This window comes from Rhinatrema bivittatum, chromosome 2, assembly GCF_901001135.1.
Source record: "Rhinatrema bivittatum chromosome 2, aRhiBiv1.1, whole genome shotgun sequence".
NCBI classification, from domain to species: domain Eukaryota; kingdom Metazoa; phylum Chordata; class Amphibia; order Gymnophiona; family Rhinatrematidae; genus Rhinatrema; species Rhinatrema bivittatum.
The window spans coordinates 411909096-411930753 of record NC_042616.1 but is presented as its reverse complement, the minus strand read 5'-3'; the positions used below and the strand labels follow the sequence as shown (position 1 = coordinate 411930753).

The following is a 21658-nucleotide window of genomic DNA, read 5'->3' as shown; positions in this document are numbered from 1 at the left end:
CCGGTTGGAGAGATCAGAGGCCTGCAGCCGTGCCATTCGGCGGGTGCCGATTTCTGTTGCAGAGACGCTTATTGCCATGGAGCGCACCTCGTATTTTCTGCACTCCAGACCCTGATGCACCAGTGACAGAAAGGTTTCCTGCTGCTTTTGAGGCAGCCGCATGGCCGCGTCCTGCCCCAATTTCCAGAGGTTGCAAGAATACTGGCTCATGTAGAGCTGGTAGGAGGCAATGTGGACAATGAGCATAGCTCCCTGAAAGACCTTCTTCCCAAGAGCATCTAGTGCTCTGTGATCCTTCCCTGGGGGCACTGAGGTATGGATCCGAGCGCGCTTGGCTTTCTTGAGAGCAGATTCAACCACTACTGGTTGGTGTGCCAGCTGATGCCTGTCAAATCCAGAAGCCTGTTGGATGAGGTAAATCCCGTCCGCCTTCCCAAATACCCAACAGCAACTCCTTTAAGATCTCGTGTACAGGGACTGCCACAATCTCTTTAGGAGCCTCCACAAACAGGAGGATTTCCAGCATCTTGTGCCTGGTGTCCTCCTCAATCATCAACTGAAATGGGATGGCCTCCGCCAATGCCCTTACAAAGCTTGCGGTCAAGTCCTCCAGCGGTGACCTCCTTCGTTCCTCTGGAAGAAGACTGTTCTGAGGGAAGACCCTCCAAGTTCTCTGAGGAGGATTCTGCATAGGCCTAGGCACTGGTGCTTGTCCCCGCAAAGCTGGACGGGGGCTGCAGGCCAGGCATCAATGGCTTCCTGGGAACCAGCGCCAGCTGGGTCGGTAACACATCAATGAGCACATCAAGATGCTCAAGTAGCGGTTCCAGCAGGGAAAGCATGGGCACCGATATAGTCTGTGCCACTGGCTCGATGCCCCACAGAGCCTGATCGACCGCCAGCTGGACTCTGTACTCCAACTCCTCCTTGAAAGTTGCCAATGCCTAAACGGACTGGGAAGCAGGAGAGGTGGCTGGATCTTCCTTGAATCCCCGAGGTGGATCGGAAATTGACACCAGGACCAGTGGAGACCATCACGGACCCTTGGCATCGATGAGGGATGGGCACTCCTTGCCGCAGGGTCACTTCGGGGGCATCATAGCAAGTGCCAGTGCCAACTCGAGGCCGGGACCGTGCATCGAAGGCGACCGGTGCAGAATTTGAAGACGATGAACCCCATGTCTTCGATCTGGAAGAGACAGACAAGGGCCGGTCCCCTGGCCCCTATCTGCCAGTGGCATTGATGGAGTGGATGGCCCTGCCAATGGCTTGGTGTCCATTGTGCAGCTCCATGGTCCTTCGGCGTTTATGCCATCAACGCTGATGTCTTGGACTTTCTCAACCTGAAGAGCTTCTCCATCTTGTCGAGACAAGCACATCCCTTCAGGGTCATTTGGTCACACAGGCACCACCCTCGAGCATCGTGCGATGCCCCCAGGCAGAGGATACATATGTCGTGTGGGTCCGTAATGGACATAGTCCTCGGGCACCAAGGGTATCGATGAAAACCCGAGACCATGACGTTATGAACTGAAAGCACAGAGGCACTGCTGCCACAGGGGAACGGAAGTGAAAGAAAAAAAACCAAAAAAACCGGAGAGAGATCCGCACAGAGAAATGACACGAGAAAAACCCAAAGTTTTTCAACAACTTTTTAAAGAAAAAGACCACGAGCTCAGTAACCGCAAGGCGAAAGCTCCGTGGGGAAAAAAAAAGAAAAGACTGAAGAGGGACCTCGCGTGGACGTGTGGTATAGGGCATGCTCAGTATGCCTAGTCAAAGTTCTAGAAACTTTGACATAAGTTTTCCTGCCAGACTCCACCCAATGATATTACCCATGTGCGAGGTCTACCATCTTGCTTGTCCTAGGAGAAAAGCAAGTTGCTGCGTTGCTTCTCCTCTCCTCAAATTGCTGCTGCTATCTGGAGTCACTGACCCCTCGCAAGCAGAAGTCAATGCTGTTTGCAGACCGTGCCCACACAACTTCTTCCATTCTGCACTAAAACCGCACTATCTTTTTTTTTTTTTAAACTCCAAAGTAAAAATCAATATACTTTCCTGATGCAATTCTTTGATCCTGCCATGAAAGGGAAACAGAAGAAGAGGAAAGGGTAGATCCCCCCTAACTAACCAGGCGCAAACCAAGCCAAGGGTCACCAACTCCACCTTCTCTTCCCTACCCTATCAGAGGGATAACCCTCAAAGGACCTATTCGTCCAATTTTGGACTTGCGTGCCTTAAACAGGTATCTTCAAAGGGAAAAGTTCAGGATGGTAACCTTGGACTCTCTACTTCCTCTTCTACAAAGAGAAGATTGGCTTTGCTCTCTGGATCTCCAAGACGCATACACACACACAAATCTCGATCATTCCATCTCGTCGCAAATTCCTTCGGTTCCTAGTCGGCCACAGACACTTCCAGTACCGGGTACTGCCATTCGGCCTAGCATCCGCACCTCGGGTCTTTAACAAGTGCCTCGTAGTGGTCGCAGCCTACCTCAGGGGTCAAGGTGTCCATGTCTACCCTTATCTTGACGATTGGTTGATAAGGGCCCTCAACTCAAAAGGACGCACTAGCCTCCTTACGTCTAACTCTCAATATACTGCTGACCCTTGGGTTTCTGGTCAGCTATACCAAGTCCAAGGTAGTTCCAACTCAAACCCTATCCTTCATAGGTGCCGACCTGGATACCGTACAGGCAAAAGCCTTCCTCCCTGGCACAATCCCTCCACGCTCGGGGTTACTCAACAGCTAGTCTTTTCCTCATTTTGCTGGGTCACATGGCATCCTTGGTACATGTCACTCCGATGGCCCACCTCACCATGAGAGTGATGCAGTGGACCCTAAAATCCCAGTGGGCTCAGGCTTATCATCCAGTGTCCAGCATTGTCCACGTTACCAAGCAGATCCGCCTGTCGCTGTCTTGATGGATGCCACACTTCAATCTCCTTCAAGGCCTTCCTTTTCAGGCTCCAGAACCTCAGATTAACTTGATGACGGACGCCTCCAACCTAGGGTGGGGTGCTCATGTCAACAACCTGCAGACTCAGGGAACCTGGTCTCCAGAGGAAGCCAAACATCAAATACATTTCCTGGAGCTTCAGGCGATCAGATATGCCCTCAGGGTTTTTCAGGATTGCCTCTCAAACAAGGCCATCCTTATTCAGACCGACAATCAGGTAGCAATGTGCTACATCAACAGGCAGTGGGGAACGGGCTCCTACCTTCTGTGTCAGGAAGCTGCACATATATGGGCGTGGGCTCTTTCCCACTCAATGTACCTCAGAGCGACCTACTTGGCAGGCGAGGACAATGTTCTAGTGGACAAGTTGAGTCAAACCTTCCATCAGCATGAACGGTCTCTCAACCCCACGGTAGCGAACACAATCTTCCAACGTTGGTGTTATCCACACATAGACCTCTTTGCGTCTATCCACAACCGCAAAATACAACTTCTGCTCACTGACTCGCAGCCGCCACTCACAGCCGAGGGACGCTTTTGCCCTCTCGTGGTCCAGCGGTCTCCTCTACGCGTACCCTCCACTTCCACTCGTATCAAAGACTCTCGTGAAGTTGCGGAGGGATAAGGGCTTAATGATTCTGATAGCCCCTCATTGGCCACGCCAGGTCTGGTTTCAAATCCTCCAGGACTTATCAGTGCGCCGGCGCATCTCTCTGGGGGAGGACCCGCTACTGGTAACTCAGAACGACGGGTGCCTACGCCATCCCAACCTCCAGGCCCTGTCCCTAACGGCCTGGATGTTGAAAGGGTAATAGCCCAACCCTTAACCTTTCAGAGTCGGTATCCCGAGTCCTGGTAGCTTCATGAAAGCCGTCCATGAGACGGTCTTATTCTAAATGGAAGATGTTTACTGTCTGGTGCACGTCCATGTCCATAGACCCCTTCACTTGTTCCACTGCGAAGTTTCTGGACTACCTCTGGCACCTATCAGAGTCAGGCCTGAAAACTTCCTCTATAAGGGTGCACGTCAGTGCGGTAGCCGCTTTCCACAATGGCATGGGAGATGTCTCTATTTCGACACAACCTTTAGTAACACGTTTCATGAGAGGCTTACTCCACCTAAAGCCTCCACTTCGCCCTCTGGCCCCCTCCGGTTTTGGGACGGCTCATGAAACCTCCATTTGAGCCTCTCCACTCCTGCGATCTCTGCTATCTCACCTGGAAAGTAATTTTTCTTCTCGCTGTAACATCCGCTCGCAAAGTTAGTGAGATGCAGGCATTAGTCACATACCCACCTTACACTAAAATTCTACATGACAGGGTAGTGTTCCGAACCCACCCTAAATTTTTACCAAAGGTAGTATTGGAATTTCATCTTAATCAATCCATTATCTTACCTACTTTCTTTCCCAGGCCCCATTCAAACCCAAGAGAGCAGGCTCTACATTCCTTGGACTGAAAACGTGCCCTGTTCTTCCATCTAGAGCGCACGTCTGCCCACAGGAAGTCCACTCAATTATTTGTCTCTTTCGATAGAATTAAGTTGGGTAATCCAGTGGGAAAACAGACCCTGTCCTCCTGGTTGACGGACTGTATCTCCTTTTGCTATCAGCAAGCAGGCATTCCGTTACAAGACCGTGTAAAAGCACACTCTATCAGGGCCATGGCAACCTCAGTGGCATCCCTCCGTTCGGTGCCGCTCACAGACATCTGCAAGGCTGCTACCTGGAGCTCTCTCCATACCTTTGCAGCCCATTATTGTTTAGATAAGGCTGGCAGGCAAGATTCCATCTTTGGCCAGTCAGTTCTTCGCAACTTATTTTCAGTTTAACTTCCCAACATCCTGCCAGCGACCCGTGAGAATGCTGAAGTAATTGAAAATAAAAACGCAGTTTTCAATGTCAAGTCCTTCAGAGGTGTTTATTCTAATGGCTCAAAAGAAGGGCTGCTAATACACTTACTAAAAAATTCAAATTCCATAACAGTTTCATAGACCACAATGTAGGATTAAGGCACATGGCAATCCTCAGAAGATATCTCCTAGCCTTAGAAAACCATTCCCAATACAAAGTATCTTTTCCCTTTCCTTTTTCTATATATATTTTTTTTTTTTTAAAATCATAGCCTGTATGACTTACCTTAGCCAGCTGAAAGCTCTGGTTCTTTTTCTGCCTTGAAAAAGGTTGAAGGCAGTTTGAATATTAAAAGAGTGTGTTACCTTTTCTTGTCAACTGTCTTATTGCTCAAGCTATTACCACATTCAAGGGATGGGAGCCAGAATGGAAGCTCTTGAATTAGTGGACTTGCTTTGAGTTTTGACAAGATGTGGCGAGCTTTCAAATTGTCATGGCACACTTCGCTACAAGGTTTATCAAATGCAGGAGCTTGGCTTCCACAAGCATTTCAGCTCGGAAAGTAAGCAGACGATAGCAGGTACGAACCAATTTTCCTAATTTTCGTTCCTGTAATACCACAGATCAGTCCAGACCACTGGTGTTTATACATCCCTACCAGCAGATGGAGGCAGAGAACAAAACATTGAGGCACTACTACATAATTGAGAGTGCCACCTGCTGTCCCCTCAGTATTGACTTGTACCTAAGCCAAGATTAACCAAAATTCCTTATGCTAGGGGAATCCCAAACCCTCCGTAGGGTTGGATACCCCAAAGCTGGAGGTCAACCAGCTCCCACAAGCAACTGCTTAATTGAATAAAAATACTGAATAACTGAAAATACAACTCTTCAAATATATCCAGAGAGGTAACAGGAACCTTCGGTCTTTCAGTAGCAATATCGGGGCAGGCCTCTGGACTAATCTGTGGTATTACAGGAATGAAAATTAGCAGGTAAGAACCAAAATTTCCTTTCCTTAACATACTCAGATCAGTCCAGACCCAGTGGGGTGGTACCAAAGCCACCTTACACTGAGTGGGGACCCGAAGGGCCCGCTCCTAACACACTTTCGCTGAAAGTAGAATCCTCCTGCCTGCTAACATCCAGGTGATAATCCCTAGTGAAAGTATGCAGTGAGGACCACACAGTGGCTCTACAGATCTCCTGAGGAAATTTCAACTGACACTCAGCCCAAGAGGCTGCCTGAGCTCTAGTTTAATGAGCTTTTAAACTCGTTGGAATGGGCCAGCCCTTACAAATACAGGCCGAGCAAATAGCCTCCTTCAACCAACGAGTCAAAGTAGCTTTTCTCCCTTTCGGGATCCATCATATAAGACAAACAGGTGGTCTGAGTGAAGAAATGAATTAGTGACCTTCAGATAACATAACAGAGCGTGATGGACATCTAATAGTTGGAGGACATGACCGTCCTCTGAATTCAGAGACCAATCCAGAAATCCCCGGCAATTCCACTGTGATTCACATGGAAGGCAGAAACCACCTTAGGCAAAAAGGAGGGAACCGTGTGCAAGGAAACTGTCATAGGAAATACGCAAGAAAGGATTGCGACACGATAAAGCCTGGAGCTCAGAGATCTTTCTGGCTGAGCAAATAGCCACTGGGAAAACCACCTTCAATATCAAATCCTTCCCCAAGGCTCAAAGGGTGCCTCACAGAGAACTCGCAAGACTAAAATCAGGTTCCAATCTGGACATGTCTTCTGCACCGGAGAATGAACATGTTTCACTCCTTTTAGGAAATGAACAACATCCGGGTGAGAGGCCAAAGATTTACTCTGACCCCCTGCCCCTGAGGCAGCCTAAGGCCGATACCTGTACATGGAGCGAGCTGTAGGCCAACCCCTTGGACAAGCCCAGTTGAAGAAAGGAGAAAATATGGGGTACCGTTGCTGAAAGAGGATTCAGACCTTGCTGTAAGCACCAGGACTCAAAACCCTTCCACACCCTGATATAGGCCATGGAAGTGGAAGGTCGTCTAGCCTGAAGAAGGGTGGTAATAACTGGTTCCGAATACCCCTTCATCCGCAACCGCCACCTCTGAAAAGCCAAGCCGCGAGACAAAAAAGTGATCCTCCCGATCCGAAAAGATGGGTTCCTGATGCAGTAACCCCAGCAGGTGAGCCAGACGAAGAGGACAGTCCACCGCCAGATATACCATATCTGCAAACCAAGGATGGTGTGGCCATTCTGGCACCACTAGGACCACTGATTCTGGATGTGCTTCTATCCTTCGTAAGACTCTTCCTATGAGAGGCCACGGAGGAAAACACATACAAAAGTATACCCCTTGGCCACAGGCACACCAGAGCATCCAGCCCTATGGACCCAGCTTTCTTTCTGCAGATGAAGAATCTCGTGGTTTTTGCATTCGCCCGCATTGCCATGAGATCCAACTGAGGAATCCTATCTGGCACAAATGTGATTCTAGGCTTCCGGGGACAGTTCCCAAGCCCCAGGATAGAGTTGCTGTCTGCTGAGGAAATCGGCCTGAACATTATTGACGCCTGCTACATAGGATGACGCCAGGCCCTCCAGGTGACGCTCCACCCACCGAAACAGCTGAGCTTCTCAAGCCACAGTGTGACTCCTGGTGCCTCCTTGGCGGTTGATGTACGCCACTGTCATCGCATTGTCTGAAAACATCTGAACCATGCCACCCTGAACCAGAGGCAGAAATTCCACTAGTGCTCTGAGAAAATAATCCTCTTCTCCAGACTATTAATGGACCAGGTGGCCTACACCACCGACCCAGATATTCTGCTCCCCAATCCTTGAGACTGGCATCCATGGTCACCACCATGCAGTCCGGCATTTCCAGATGCACTCCCTCTCAGGAGAAAGCTGAGGAGGCGGCCCATCGGAGTCTCGGTCGGACTGAAAATCATGTGTCATCGTCTCCCTCGGGGATGGGGGCCCGATGATACCCCCCTTAAAGTTGCCGCGGTACTCACAGTCTGGGCAGCCTTCCTGGATTTCGCCGTCTTTAGGGTGGACCCTTACCCTCCTGATGCAGGAGGAGTGCGCATTCAACCAGGCTGACTACAGCCCATAGGCCCTGGAGGCCTCCATTAGCGGCTTTTCTGCCATGAGGCCTGCAAGGAAAACAGGCCTAGCGCCCCACACTAGCAGGAGACGCCGCTCACATGACCGTTGCCAGCAGACTGTGCAATCGCACTGAAAGGCCAGCGCGCAGGAAAACAGCCAAATTAGGCCCGAACATCATGGCCCACAGCACAAGGACCCTCCCTGGGTAAAAAATCCATAATCAACGCTGCTGTTCACTCTCTCCCGCACCAGCGAGTTGCTAGGGAGACCAACCGTTCAGCCACCGCAGCACTATTCACCGAGCAGAGGTTTCTGTGCGTTCCCTCACACTGCTTTTCTCTACTTTTTTTTTTTCCAAACTTAAAGCAGCTAACAGAGAAACTCCAGAATAGAACAGGGTACTTTCCTGGATGGGGTCAGCGGAATACGGGAGAGATCCTTAGGGTACCCAGTCCCCTGGCTATCTAGGACCCCGGAACAGCAGGCCACAGTAGCCAGGGGTATCCAACCCCTTGGTCGCCCGGCTCAACCCTAGGGAAGGCCCGTAAAATGGAACCTAACACCTCAGGGAACTAAATCTCCTCTCAGTCAGGACTGCAGGTAATGCACCTTTACCATTTGCTGGAGACAGATAAATACTGAGGGGACTGCAGGTGGCACTCTCTGTTATGTAGCAGTGCCTCAAAGTTTTATTCTCTGCCTCCATCTGCTGGTAGGGATGCATAAACCCCACTAGTCTGGACTAATCTGGGTATATCCAGGAACCCTTTTTTTTTTTTTTTTTTTTAAAAAGGGCCTGCTCAAACTACACATGTAGTGCTCTCCCAGAAAAAACAAAGCCCATCAGATGGGTAGTGAGCTGCTTTGCTATCCTGGCTCGCATCACTGTGGAGAACAATCCATAGGAGCTTGGCCCATTAAGAAAAATCTGACTCAAAACAAGTTTGAAGGCTATATCACCACCATGAAAGTGTCGTAAAAATTCCCTTCAATTAAAAAACTGGGTCAAGACTTGTCCACAACTGTCTATCCAATAGCTGGAGGCAGAGAACACTGGCTGAATCTGGTTCCACAAAAAACCTCTAATATAAGGCTTCAAAAATCCTCCTTGTTAATTCTATAACTTAAAACACTGCTCCAAAAAGGAGGAATTATATTTTACCCTTGCTAACACACAAATATTTTTTTGGGAAATTGTATCAGAATGATTGTGCCTTCACAGTCACCTGGCTCTTGCGGAGAGCACTTAGGTGTGGGTAAAATTTAAATGTTGCACGAGAGATAGGTTTTTAATAGTGAATCACGTGATGGGGTTTTTAAAATAAGAAACTGGGAAAGAGTAAATGAGGTGACTTTGTGCGCCATATACATGATACTGGTTGCAGCCCTGTAAGGGCAAGAGCCAAGCGACTGTGAAAGCACAATCATTCTGATACAATTTCCCAAAAAAATATTTGTGTGTTAGCAAGGGTAAAATATAATTCCTCCTTTTTGGAGCAGTGAATCTGGTTCCATGCATGATATACATACAGGTGATGTAATCAAAAAAGAAAAAAACCTCTGCCTCCAATTGCTGGATGAGGGGGATTAAATCCACATGTTCTTGACTGGTGGAGCAGAAGGACAAGGAAACACCATATTAAAGCGAAAAGCAAGTTTGCTTACCGTAAACGGTGTTTCCGTAGATAGCAGGATGAATTAGCCATGCTGTATGGGAACTGTCCATCAGGGCCCAGGAGGCGGAGCTTTGTAGCAGAGTGTAGATCTTTGATCCTCTGCGGCTGCGCGTGGGTTCCCGCGCAGCATCAACGGTTCTCCTCAGTCTGTATTTAAGCAAGCGCGTATCGCGGACCTATCGACTGCCAGGGAGGCGGGTGGGTCAGCATGGCTAATTCATCCTGCTATCTACGGAAACACCGTTTACGGTAAGCAAACTTGCTTTTTCCCGTCGATAGCAGGGCTGAATTAGCCATGCTGTATGGGAGTCCCAAGCCCCCGTACACGCTGTTGTCCTCCGGTAGCGTGAGTTGTTGTGGCAGTCGTAGATCACTTAGCTACTGCGTGTAAAATTGTGTGTCCCAGAATTGCATCTCCCGCTGACTGTTTATCTATGCAGTAGTGAGATGTGAAGGTGTGTAGGGAAGACCACGTGGCTGCTTTGCATATATCTACTGGCTGCACGTTGCGGAGATGTGCTACCGATGTCGCCACGGCTCTTAATTGATGAGCCTTGGGTTGCGCAAGCAGCGGGGCTCCTTTTTTGGAATAGCAAAACTTGATGCATTGAACTATCCAGCTGGCTATGGTGCGTTTGGTTACCGCTAAGCCTGGAGCATTTGGATTAAATGACACAAACAGTTGTGATGTCCTGTTTGGGGAATGTGTCCTCCTTTTATAGTATGCCAATGCTCTTTTACAATCTAATGTGTGTAACAAGCGTTCCCTGTCGTTAGCGTGTGGTTTGGGAAAAAATATCGGCAAATCTATAGTTTGATTGAGATGAAATGTGGAAATCACCTTTGGTAGGAACGAAGGGTGAGTGCGCAGGACAACTTTGTCATGATGAAATTGTAAATACGGTTCATAGTGTACCAGTGCTTGTAGCTCACTGACTCGTCGTGCTGACGTGATGGCTACCAGAAACACTACCTTCCAGGTGAGGAACTTCAGGTGTGCCGACTCCAAGGGTTCGAATGGCGGCTGGGTTAGTTGTTCTAGAAGTACATTTAGATTCCACGGTATCGGTGGTTTCACGATCGGTGGGCGTAAACGTAAAAGACCTTTAAAGAATCTGGACAGTAACGGGTGTTCCGCCACCGAGTGGTTGTGCAGTGGTTTATGATATGCCGCTATTGCACTGAGATGCACTCTGATCGACGAGGTTGCTAATCCAGAGTCATAGAGAGACTGTAGGTAATCCAGTAACGTTGCTGGGGGACAGTCCGTAGGTGAAACACGCCTTTCGCTGCACCAGTTGTAGTAACGTTTCCATTTGAACGAGTAACACTTCCTTGTTGACGGTTTCCGGGATTCGAGAAGAATGGTTTGTACTGTCTGAGATACCCCTTGCTCCGTTAAAGATGCCCGCTCAATCTCCATGCAGTTAGATGGAGGGAGGATAGGAGTGGGTGAATGAGTACTCCGTCGTCTTGCAGGAGAAGGTCTGGCCTGTCCGGAAAGCGGATTGGGGTCATCACCGATAGCCGTAACAGATAACTGTACCACGGCTGTCGAGGCCACGCTGGTGCGATGAGTATAAGTTGACCGTGATCTGCCATACATTTTTGTATGGTTCTCGTTATTAATGGGATTGGCGGAAAAGCGTATAGGAGACTTGCCGACCAAGGGATTAGGAAGGCGTCCTGCGATAAGCGGGACGGGCTGGGTCGGACTGAGCAGAATTGCGGTAGTTGGGCATTTTCTTCCGTGGCAAAGAGGTCTATGGTTGGTTTTCCCCAACTGTTGAAGATCTCTTGTAGTACATCGGGGTTCAATTGCCATTCGTGTGGGTAGAAGATGCGGCTCAATCTGTCCGCTCTGGTGTTTACTATGCCCGGAAGATAGGTCGCTTGAAGATGAATGGAATGTCTGTGAGCATGAGAAAAAATCTGAAGCGTCTCCCTGCACAGGGGCCATGATCCCGATCCCCCTTGTTTGTTTATGTAGAACATCGCCACCTGGTTGTCCGTGTAAATCATCACTCTTCTTCCCTGCAGATAGTTTTGGAACGTGAGTAGGGCATTCCGGATTGCCCGGAGTTCTAGGAGGTTGATCTGCAGCTCCTGTTCTGACAGGGACCAGAGGCCTTGTGTCTCTAGGTGGTCTAAATGTGCCCCCCATCCCTTCCGTGAAGCGTCCGTCGTGAGGACTGCATTGTGAGGTGGGGGGTTTAACGGTGCTCCTTTTTCGAGAGTGGGTTTCCTGAGCCACCAATCGATATCCTGTCGCATCGGATTGGTTACCTGAACTCGTTTGTGTAATGGTTGGGAGTGTTGTGTCCATTGCCTCTTGAGACCCCACTGGAGGAGCCGCATGTGGAGTCTGGTATTCGGGACCGTAAATATCGCCGCTGCCATATGCCCTAGAATTTTCAAGATGGACCTGGCTGTGGTACATCTCGTGTGTTGTAGAACCCTGAGTAAGGAGCACATCTGAAACTTCCTGTCCTCTGGTAGGAAAGCCCTGACTCGAATTGTGTCCAGTCGAGCTCCTATGAATTGCAGGATCTGCGAGGGCTGTAAATGTGACTTTGGAAAATTGATCATTAATCCTAGGCGTTGTAAGCATGCTATCGTTATGCTGAGATGCGACTGTAGGACGTTCGGGTCCGATGCTATTATTAACCAGTCGTCGAGGTAAGGAAATATGGTCAGACCTTGTAGACGAAGGTGGGCCACCACCACCACCATGCACTTGGTGAATACCCTGGGGGCTGCCGACAGTCCAAACGGCAGGACCTTGTATTGGTAATGTTTGTTGCGATACTGGAAACAGAGGTACTGCCAACAGGATTTGTGGATAGGAATGTGCGTGTACGCATCCTTTAGGTCTATAGAGCACATCCAATCCCTGGGTTGAATTAAAGGTAGGATGGATTTCAGAGATACCATCTTGAACTTCTCTCGTACCAAGCACTTGTTGAGCTCTCTGAGGTCGAGGATGGGTCGATCGCCCCCCGTTTTCTTTGGAATGAGGAAGTATGGAGAATAGAAACCCTGGCCTCTCAGCGCCCGCGGGATTATGCGGATTGCGTTCTGATGGAGAAGATTGGTTAACTCCCGGGCCAGTTGTGGATGTTCTAGGTGTCTCTGATTTAGGGGGAAATGAGGTGTGACCGGTTGGGATAGGAAATGTAACCGATACCCTTCCTTTACGATGTCGAGTACCCACTGATCTGTCGTGATGGCCTGCCATTCGGTCAGGCAAGCCGTTAACCTGCCCGGGGGATATTCCGGTAAATGGGGTGTTGGTGGTGGCCGGGAGTTCAAAAAGACTGCGTGGTCTTTGCTGGAACTGTCGACTGTTGTGGCTGTTGTTGGCGTTGAGCGCGAGGCCGTCCCCTCCTCTGCTGTTGCTGCTGCGGAGGGTTGTTGTTTGGCTGCCGGTTATACGGTAGGTAGTTCTGCTGTCTAAAATTTTGATAGCTCCTGTACTGTTTCCTGGGAAACTGTGGTCGGCGCGTCGAGGAGAAATATCGTTTCGCTGGCACTGGGGCCGCGAGTGACTGGACCGCTATCGCTTGATCTTTTAGCTTACTGACCGTATCTTGGAGGCGGTCTCCAAAAAGGTTCTCCCCCGTGCATGGCAAATTTGCGAGCTTCTCATGAAGGTCTTCTCTAATAGCACTAGCTTTGAGCCAGGCCAGACGTCTAGCTGCTATTGCCATGGCGGAAGCCCTGGACGAGTTTTCGAATCCCTCGTATACCGCCCTCAGCATATGTCGGGTGCACTCCTCCATATCCGAAATTACCGCCGGTGTGGAGTCTCCTAAGGACGTGAACAGACCCTTAGTGGCTTGTAGGCACTCATACATATATTGTACCATATAAAAATTATGGTGTTGGATTCTCGCTGTCAGCATAGCGTTTTGGTAGACGCGTTTGGCAAAATCGTCTAAGGACTTATTGTCCTTTCCTGGTGGGGCGGACGCATGCGTCTTCGCTTTTTTAGACTTTTGTAAGGCGGATTCCACCACTATGGAGTCATGTGGTAGTTGTGGCGTCGCATACATTGAAGGCTTTTGGAGCTTAAATTTTAAATCAGTCTTTCGGGATACCGACTGTAAGTTAAAGGGGGTCTCCCATGACTTTTGCAGGACACCATGGAGTATTGCATGAGGTGGGAGAGCAGCCGGCTCTCCGGGCGCATCAACAATTTTGAGCAATCCCAAGGTTTCTGCTCTTGGTTCCGGTAGCTTTTGCACCTCTAACTTTAGTATATTTCCCATCTTTGCAATGAATTTGGGATATGTGAGATCCTCCGGAGGGGAATAGGGTTCCGCTGGTTGTTCCGGAGGATCCGACGGGTATCCCGTTGAAGATGTAGGCGAGGAATGCGTAGATTCTATAGTCCTTGCCGGAGACGGTGAGTGGACGGCCGATCCCTGCGGAGATGGGGATCGGGAAAATGGTAAATCCCTTTGTGGGCCCGGGCTAGCAGTGTCTGCCGGGCTCGCAGCCTCCGGTGGTAGGGTGTATGTCGACTGCAGTGTCTCAAAAAACCCGGCTAGGGAATGTGTCAAGTCCCAAAAAGCTTTCGATGTGTGGGCCGCATCGATGGTGGCTTTTCCCTCTGTGTGGAGTGATATGGTACCTCTACTGGTGGAGGAACAGAAGTACCTTCCCCCTCCGAATCTTCACTCCATCCCATTCCTTCTCGAGGAGTGGATTTTATACTCCTCGAGTTGTTGGATGATGAGGATGAAATCGGGATAATCCCTTGAGAAATCGAGCCCGATCTCTGAGATGTACTCTTATGTTGTGACGACGAAGAAGAGGAGGATCTCCTTTCTTTACGATGAGAGGCATGATGCCTTTTTGCACTGTGCTCCCTAGTGGTGGATCTGGAAGAGCCCGAATGATGTCGATGCCTTTTTTGTGTTGAAGGCCGAGTACTTTCTCGAGATTTCCTGTCTGACTGTGTTTGTAAACGGTGTCGACCACCTTGCTTTGAAGTGTGGCCCGAGTGTTCATGGTGAGTACCTGTGGTACTCCGCAGGTCCCCCTCTGGATCTTTAAACTGTCGATCCCTTTGGGAATTTTTATCCTCTGTCAGGGATTCTGACCAGGGGTCCCGTTGTTCGGGTGCCCCGGATGCTTCGGTGTCCGCTGCCGCGGTATGGCGAGATGTAGGCCTTGGTGCTGCCGTTGATCTGGAGTGGGATGGTTTCGGCTCCCTTTGTAGTTGAGATTGCAGCCCCGATTGAGTTGACGGCGCCGACTTAGGCTCCCGTGCCGACTGAGTCTCCGGCGCCGAACGAGGTTTCGGCGCCGATTGAGGTTTCGGCGCCGACTGAGACTTCGGAGCCGGGGGAGGTTTCGGCGCCGATTTCGACTCCGCATGGGTCTTCGACGCCGGGCGGGTTGTCTGCGCCGAGTGGGTCTCTGGCGCCGAGTGGGTCTTCTGCGCCGAGTGGGTCTTCGGCGCCGAGTGGGTCTTCGGAGCCGAGTGAGGTGACGGCGCCGAGAGAGGTTTCGGCGCCGAGAGGGTTTTGGGCTTCGATTGTGCCTTCATGGACTGCGTCGGCGCCGCCTGTGACTTCTTCGTCGTCCTTTCAGTCCTTTTAGGAACCTTTACCGGAGGTTCCCTGTCTCTATATGGGTCCTCCTTTCGTGATAATAGTAAGGATCGGACCGGGTTGTCTTTAGTATGCGTTAGGGTACTAGGCTCAGTCAACCTGAAAGGCCTTTGTGTCCCCACGTGCAGCGGCTCGGAATTGAGACCAGGGCCCTGGTCTCCCTTCTCCTTGGGTTTCCGCTTTGCGTCTCGGACCTTTGGCGATTGAGGGTCCCACGAAGTTGCTCTCTTACCCGCTTTCGTCTTGGATTTTGGGGCCGGAGAGGAGTGAGTTGTGGACGCCTTGTCCTCCGTCGAGAGCGCCAGCCACCGGTAGCTCCTGTGTCGCCTGGCCCTCGGGGACATTTTCGCGCAGTGTTCGCAGTCGGACTGGTCATGGTCGCGTCCCAAGCAGCGGTAGCAGCGATCATGTCCGTCTGTGACGGACATGATCTTACCGCACGGACACGGCTTGAAACCCGACTTCTGCGCTGACATTCTTTTTTTTATTTTTTTTTTTTTCTGAGGAGAAAAGGCTCCGCGTGCTCTCCAGCGCGCGGAAAAAAACAGACTGAGGAGAACCGTTGATGCTGCGCGGGAACCCACGCGCAGCCGCAGAGGATCAAAGATCTACACTCTGCTACAAAGCTCCGCCTCCTGGGCCCTGATGGACAGTTCCCATACAGCATGGCTAATTCAGCCCTGCTATCGACGGGAAAATAAAAGTATTTCAGAGAGCAATCAGTTCATTCTTAAGGAGTGCTTTGAAGACTGGTTGGAACCAGGAGACCTATTGTACAATTTGAAAAAAGTTCTTTATATAAAGAAACGTGTATCATCTACATAAATACCTGAGGTATTAAACTTAAAATACTGTTTATTATATGCCATCTAGGGGTCTATAAATGAATGGTTTTCTCCCATTTTGTGCCTATAGGAAAAGTTTTAAGCGTATAGGACCCTTAGTCTTCATTTCCTCAGCATTACAATGAGTGTGCGCTTGCCTAGACTTCTCAGGTTTTCTATTAAGGTCTCTTGAGAAGAATTTCAGACTTTGGAAAAAGCAAAGAATGGCAAGGCGATACAGAACAGAAAGCAGGAAGAAGGATTGCAGGGGCTTGGATGAGTTCTTGGAGAACAAATTCATAAACAATTATTAACCAGGGCGACTTGGGAAAGTCACTGCTTATCTCTGGGAACTAGCAACAAGAAAAGGAGCTACTCTTTGGGATCTGCCAGGTACTTCCTAGAGATCTGAACTGGCCACTGTTGGAGACAGGATGCTGAGCATGATGGACCTTGGTCTGACCCAACATCGCATATCTTATGTTCTTATTTGGGAGAAAAACCTTTTTTTAGGGCTGTTTCTCTACAAAAATATAATTAGGACATCTGGCTTTAACACTGCACTTACCCAGTGCCTCTTCCCTTTCCTTCAGCATCCGCATATACTCCTTGTGTCTCTAGAAAAAGAAAAAAAAATATCCAGACAGTTGCTCCAATGTAGCCAAGAAACAGCAGAGGGCAGAAACTAGATGCAGGATTTGAAACCCCATCACCAGAATCTGATGTTGTGGACATCGGCATTTGCACATGCAATAGACAATAAGACTGGAGCTCATTGGAGTCTAGTGAGTTGGCCTGGATGGAACCAGATATAGATATATTGCAAGGGAAGAGCTCAGTAACCCACAATCCAGTGGGAGTACTGAGGAGATGATCACCTGCCTGGTGGCTGGAAAGAATCGGTAAGTACTACTTGGAGAAATTTTTAAAACTTAAAAGTATTGAGAAGTAAACTATTGGAGTATACTATTTAGTGTGTTCGTGTGTTTTGTTTTAAATAGATAGGTCAGAAAGTCAGGCAAAAAACACAAATTTGTGTTTGTATTTCCCAACCCTCCCACCCATCCCTAGCTCATCCTTTAATTTATAGGCAGGTATCACTTTCACACTTAAAAAAAACAAAACAAAAAACAGTCTTTAAAATTAAACTCAAATTACCCACACCTTATCAAGTTTGATCATTCCCTTGTAGGTCACTACTAGATATATAGTGAATACGCTAATACATTTAAAGGACCCTCCCTAATTGTACACATTCCTCCCAAAGCAACCAAAACTTAACTAGGAACTGAACCAATTTAAGATGCAGGCAGTAGTCCAGCAGTAAGAGGGGGGCCTTCCAGTCTTTTGCATAGAGTGTCACATGTATGATTTTTTTACCCGCTGGTGAGAAATTGTATGTGTGCATGCGATGCAAAGAGCTCCTGTTTCAGAGAATGAGTCCGATCTCTGGAGACTAGAGTGGCAGACCTGGAAGAGCTGAGGCAGACAGATGTATATAGATGAGAACTTCAGGGACATAGTAGCCAAGTTCCAACTCCAGTCTGGCAGCCCTGGTGCTCCTTGGAGGAGAAAGGTCTCATGAAAGGAGAGCATCAATCTGGTACAGCAGGAAGTGATCCTGTAGCAAGGACCTGCTCTCCAGGTGGTGCATTGTCCTCTTGCACAGAGGATGTGTCTCCTAGGGCTACTGCCTAAGAAGGGTGGGTTAGGTCGGCCGTCATAGTTGGTGATTCAATTATTAAGAATGTAGACAGTTAGGTGGCTGGTGGGCATGAGGATCGCCTGGTAACGTGCCTACCTGGTGCGAAGGTGGCGGACCTCATGCATCACCTAGATAGGATTTTAGATAGTGCTGGAGAGAAGCCGTTGTCATAGTACATATGGGCTCTAACAACATAGAAAAATGTGGGAGGGAGGTTCTAGAAGCCAAATTTAGGTTCTTAGGTAGAAAGCAGAAATAAGCAAGTTTGCTTACTGTAAACGGTGTTTCCGTAGACAGCAGGATGAATTAGCCATGCTGTCTGGGAGCGTCGTTGCGCGACCGGCAGGTGGAGCTTCTCCTAGAGTTCAAAGTTTGAACTCTGTGCTTCTGCGTGGTGAGGTTCCCACGCGATTGTATCATTTACCTCAGTTTCTTGTTTCAAAGCGAGAAAAAATATGCAAATAAAATAAAAATATCTATATTCAGTGCATATGTATAGGCTGTCTAGGGAGAAGGGAGGGTCAGCATGGCTAATTCATCCTGCTATCTACGGAAACACCGTTTACAGTAAGCAAACTTGCTTTTTCCCGGTGATAGCAGGCTGAATTAGCCATGCGTCTGGGGGTCCCAAGCTCCCGGGTGGCGTCTAGATGTTTGCCCTATAGGTTAGGACGCCCACCCGTAGACCAGCTTATATGGTAGACAGTCTTATCTTTTTGTCATGGTTGACAGGATTGCGGAGCCCATGGCCGCATCAGAAGTGCTTTGCTGTTGTAAGCAGTAGTGCACTGTGAAAGTATGTAGAGAAGACCAAGTTGCCACTTTGCAAATGTCTATTAGTGAAACGTTTCTGTAATGGGCGACTGATGTTGCAGTTGCTCTGATTTGGTGAGCCTTAGGCTTCGTTTGTAGTGGCAGATTACACATGTTGTAGCAAAACGTAATACACTGGGACAGCCAACTAGCCGAAGTCCGCTTGGTGACTGGTTAATTAGGAAAATTTTGGTTAAAAGAGAGAAATAATTGAGATGGCCTTGATTCCGAATGAGTTCTTTGTTTGTAATAGGCCAACGCTCTTTTACAGTCTAAGGTGTGGAGAAGTTTATCTCTGTCATTCTGATGAGGTTTTGGCTTAAAGATCGGTAGAGAAATGTTCTGGTTGATATGAAACGCCGATACCACTTTTGGAAGAAAGGTGGGATGAGGACGAAGTGTGACTTTGTCATGAAAAAATTGTAAATACGGGGAGTAGTGAACTAGTGCTTGTAATTCGTTTACTCTTCTTGCTGATGTTACCGCTACTAAGAAAACTGTTTTCCAAGTGAGGTATTTGATGTGACAGGTGTCCATAGGTTCGAAAGGAGGGAACATTAGCTGTTCCAGTATTATATTGAGATTCCATGGTACCGGTGGTTTCGAAACCGGTAGCCGGAGATGTAAAATAATACGTAAGAATCTGGAGATTAAAGGGTGGTTGGTAATAGGTAGTCCGTTTTGAGTATTATGAAAAGCTGCTATTGCACTAATGTGTACCCTCACCGAGGCATAGGCAAGACCCACTCTGAAGAGTGTATGCAGGTATTCAAGGAGATGTGTTATCTCAGTAGAGAACAGATCTAAGTTCTTTGGTTTGCACCATTCTGTATACCTGTGCCATTTTCCTGCGTAGTTACACCTAGTGGATAGTTTTCTGGACTCAATGAGAACATCTACAAGGTGTGATGAGAGCCCCAGGTAATTCAATACGTGCCTTTCAATCTCCATGCGGACAGATGGAGGGATTGATGCATTGGATGAAGAAGGGATCCCCCCTCTTGCATCAGAAGTTGGGGATGGTCTTTTAATAGAATCGGAGGACGAATGGATAGTTGCTTGAGATACGGATACCATGGTTGCCTTGGCCAAGATGGGGCTATGAGAATCATGGCCGCTGCGTTGTTGATGCATTTCTGTATTGTTCTGGAAATTAGTGGAATGGGAGGGTAAGCGTAAAAGTAGTCCCTCCGTCCATGGAATGGAGCGTAACAGAGTTTGCTGTGGTAGATTGAGCAAAATGTTTGAGTTTGTCGATTGCTCACTGTGGCAAACAGATCTATTGTTGGAAATCCCCACTGATGAAATATGCTGGTTCAAAGTCCATTCGTGTGGATGGAAAATTCTGCTGAGGCGATCCGCTGTTACATTGTCGAGACCAGGGAGGTAAATGACTTGAATCGATACTTGGTTGGATACTACCCACGTCAGTATACGAAGCGTTTCTCGACAGATGATCCAGGAATCTGACCTTCCTTCTTTGTTTATGTAAAACATGGCTACTTGGTTGTTGGTGTATACCATGATATGCTTTCCTCGAAGCTAGTCCAAGAAGGTTTGAAGTGCTTTCCAGATGGCTCGAATCTTGAGGAGGTTGATCTGAAGATTGGACTCCCGTAGAGACCAACGGCCCTGAGTCTTTAAGGTGTTTAGATGGGCTCCCCAGCCCTTCCGTGAAGCATCTGCAGTGAGAGTGACTTGATAGGGAGGTCGCTGAAACGGTACCCCTGAGTTCAGGTGGTTGATATTCATCCACCATTGAATGTCGGTTTTCATCTGTTTGGTGAGATGCACTCTGGTTGATAGTGGTTGCCAGAAATGAGACCACTGGTTCTTTAGACCCCATTGTAGACGACGCATGTGGAGTCTCGTGCATGGAACTACATGGATGGCCGCTGCCATATGACTCAACAGTTGAAGAACCTGTCGTGCTGATGCTTGTGATTGGGTGAACAGACATTGAGCCAGAGAAGACAAAGTGTGTATCCTGTCCTGTGGAAGATACGCCCTCTAATGAATAGTGTTTATGAGGGCTCCAATGAACTGTAGAACCTGAGTAGGTTGAAGGTGGGATTTTTCGTAATTGATTATGAATCCCAGTTTCTGAAGACAATTGATTGTTTGAAGTGTATGAGTCTTTAAGGTAGTCTGATCTGAGGCTACTAACAGCCAGTTGTTGAGATAGGGAAAAATCTGTATCAAGAGCTGTCAGAGATGAGCCACCACCACTGCTAAGCATTTAGGGGCTGAGGAAAGGCCAAAGGGTAGTACCTTGAACTGGTAATGGATGTTCTGAACTTGGAAGCAAAGGTATTGCCAGGAGGAAGGGTGCATGGGTATATGGGAATAAGCATCCTTCAGGTCTATGGAACATAGCCAGTTGTTGGGTTGTAGAAGGGGTAGGATACTCTTGAGAGATGTCATCTTGAACCTTTCTTTTTGAATGTGTTTGTTGAGATTTCTTAAATCTAAGATGGGTCGAAGTCCTCCTGATTTCTTTGGAATGAGAAAATATGGGGAGTAAAACCCTTGATTGAGTAGTGAATTGGGAAGAATTCGAATGGATCTGTGCGTTTGCAGACTAATTGTTCTTGTAGATCTGCGGCGTAAGTTGATATGGTGTTGAGTGGGGAAATCTGTGGAAGTGTGGGAAGAGTCAACAGGTTAATCAGTAACCCTCCTTTATGATGTTTAGCACCCAGCGATCTGAAGTAATGCTTTCCCAGTTGGGATAAAAATGTTGAAGACGTCCCCCTATATAGTGGGGTGGAGGTGGTTCTGGGTAACTCAAAATGACTGAGTTGGTTTTGATGTTGTTGCCGGAGTTGGTTTTGGCGGACGTGGTTGGCGGGGTCTGCCACGAGATGCCTGTGGTTGTTGTTGAAAACGTTGATGTTGATAATACTGAGATCTGTATGTGTTATAGGGTCGAAATGGGGTTCTTCCGTAAGGTCTTCGTCGATATGAAGGATAAAAACGTTTAGCGGAAGAATGTGGATCTGAAGAAGTCAGAGATTGCACGGCCATATTCTGCTCCTTAAGAAGAGTTACTGTTTCTCCAAACTTGGAACCAAAGAGATTGTCCCCCAAACAAGGA

The 21658-nt window shown here is 48.4% G+C and overlaps 1 protein-coding gene across 1 annotated transcript in view; it reads right to left on the bottom strand.

Annotated features, from left to right (window-relative positions):
- Positions 1-21658, bottom strand: part of NOL12 (nucleolar protein 12) — a 65658-nt gene that overhangs the window by 28228 nt on the left and 15772 nt on the right. Inside the window, exon 3 of the mRNA XM_029590107.1 lies at positions 16612-16660. Within this exon, the coding sequence (XP_029445967.1) occupies positions 16612-16660 (49 nt within the window). The remainder of the gene's footprint in view (positions 1-16611; positions 16661-21658) is intronic.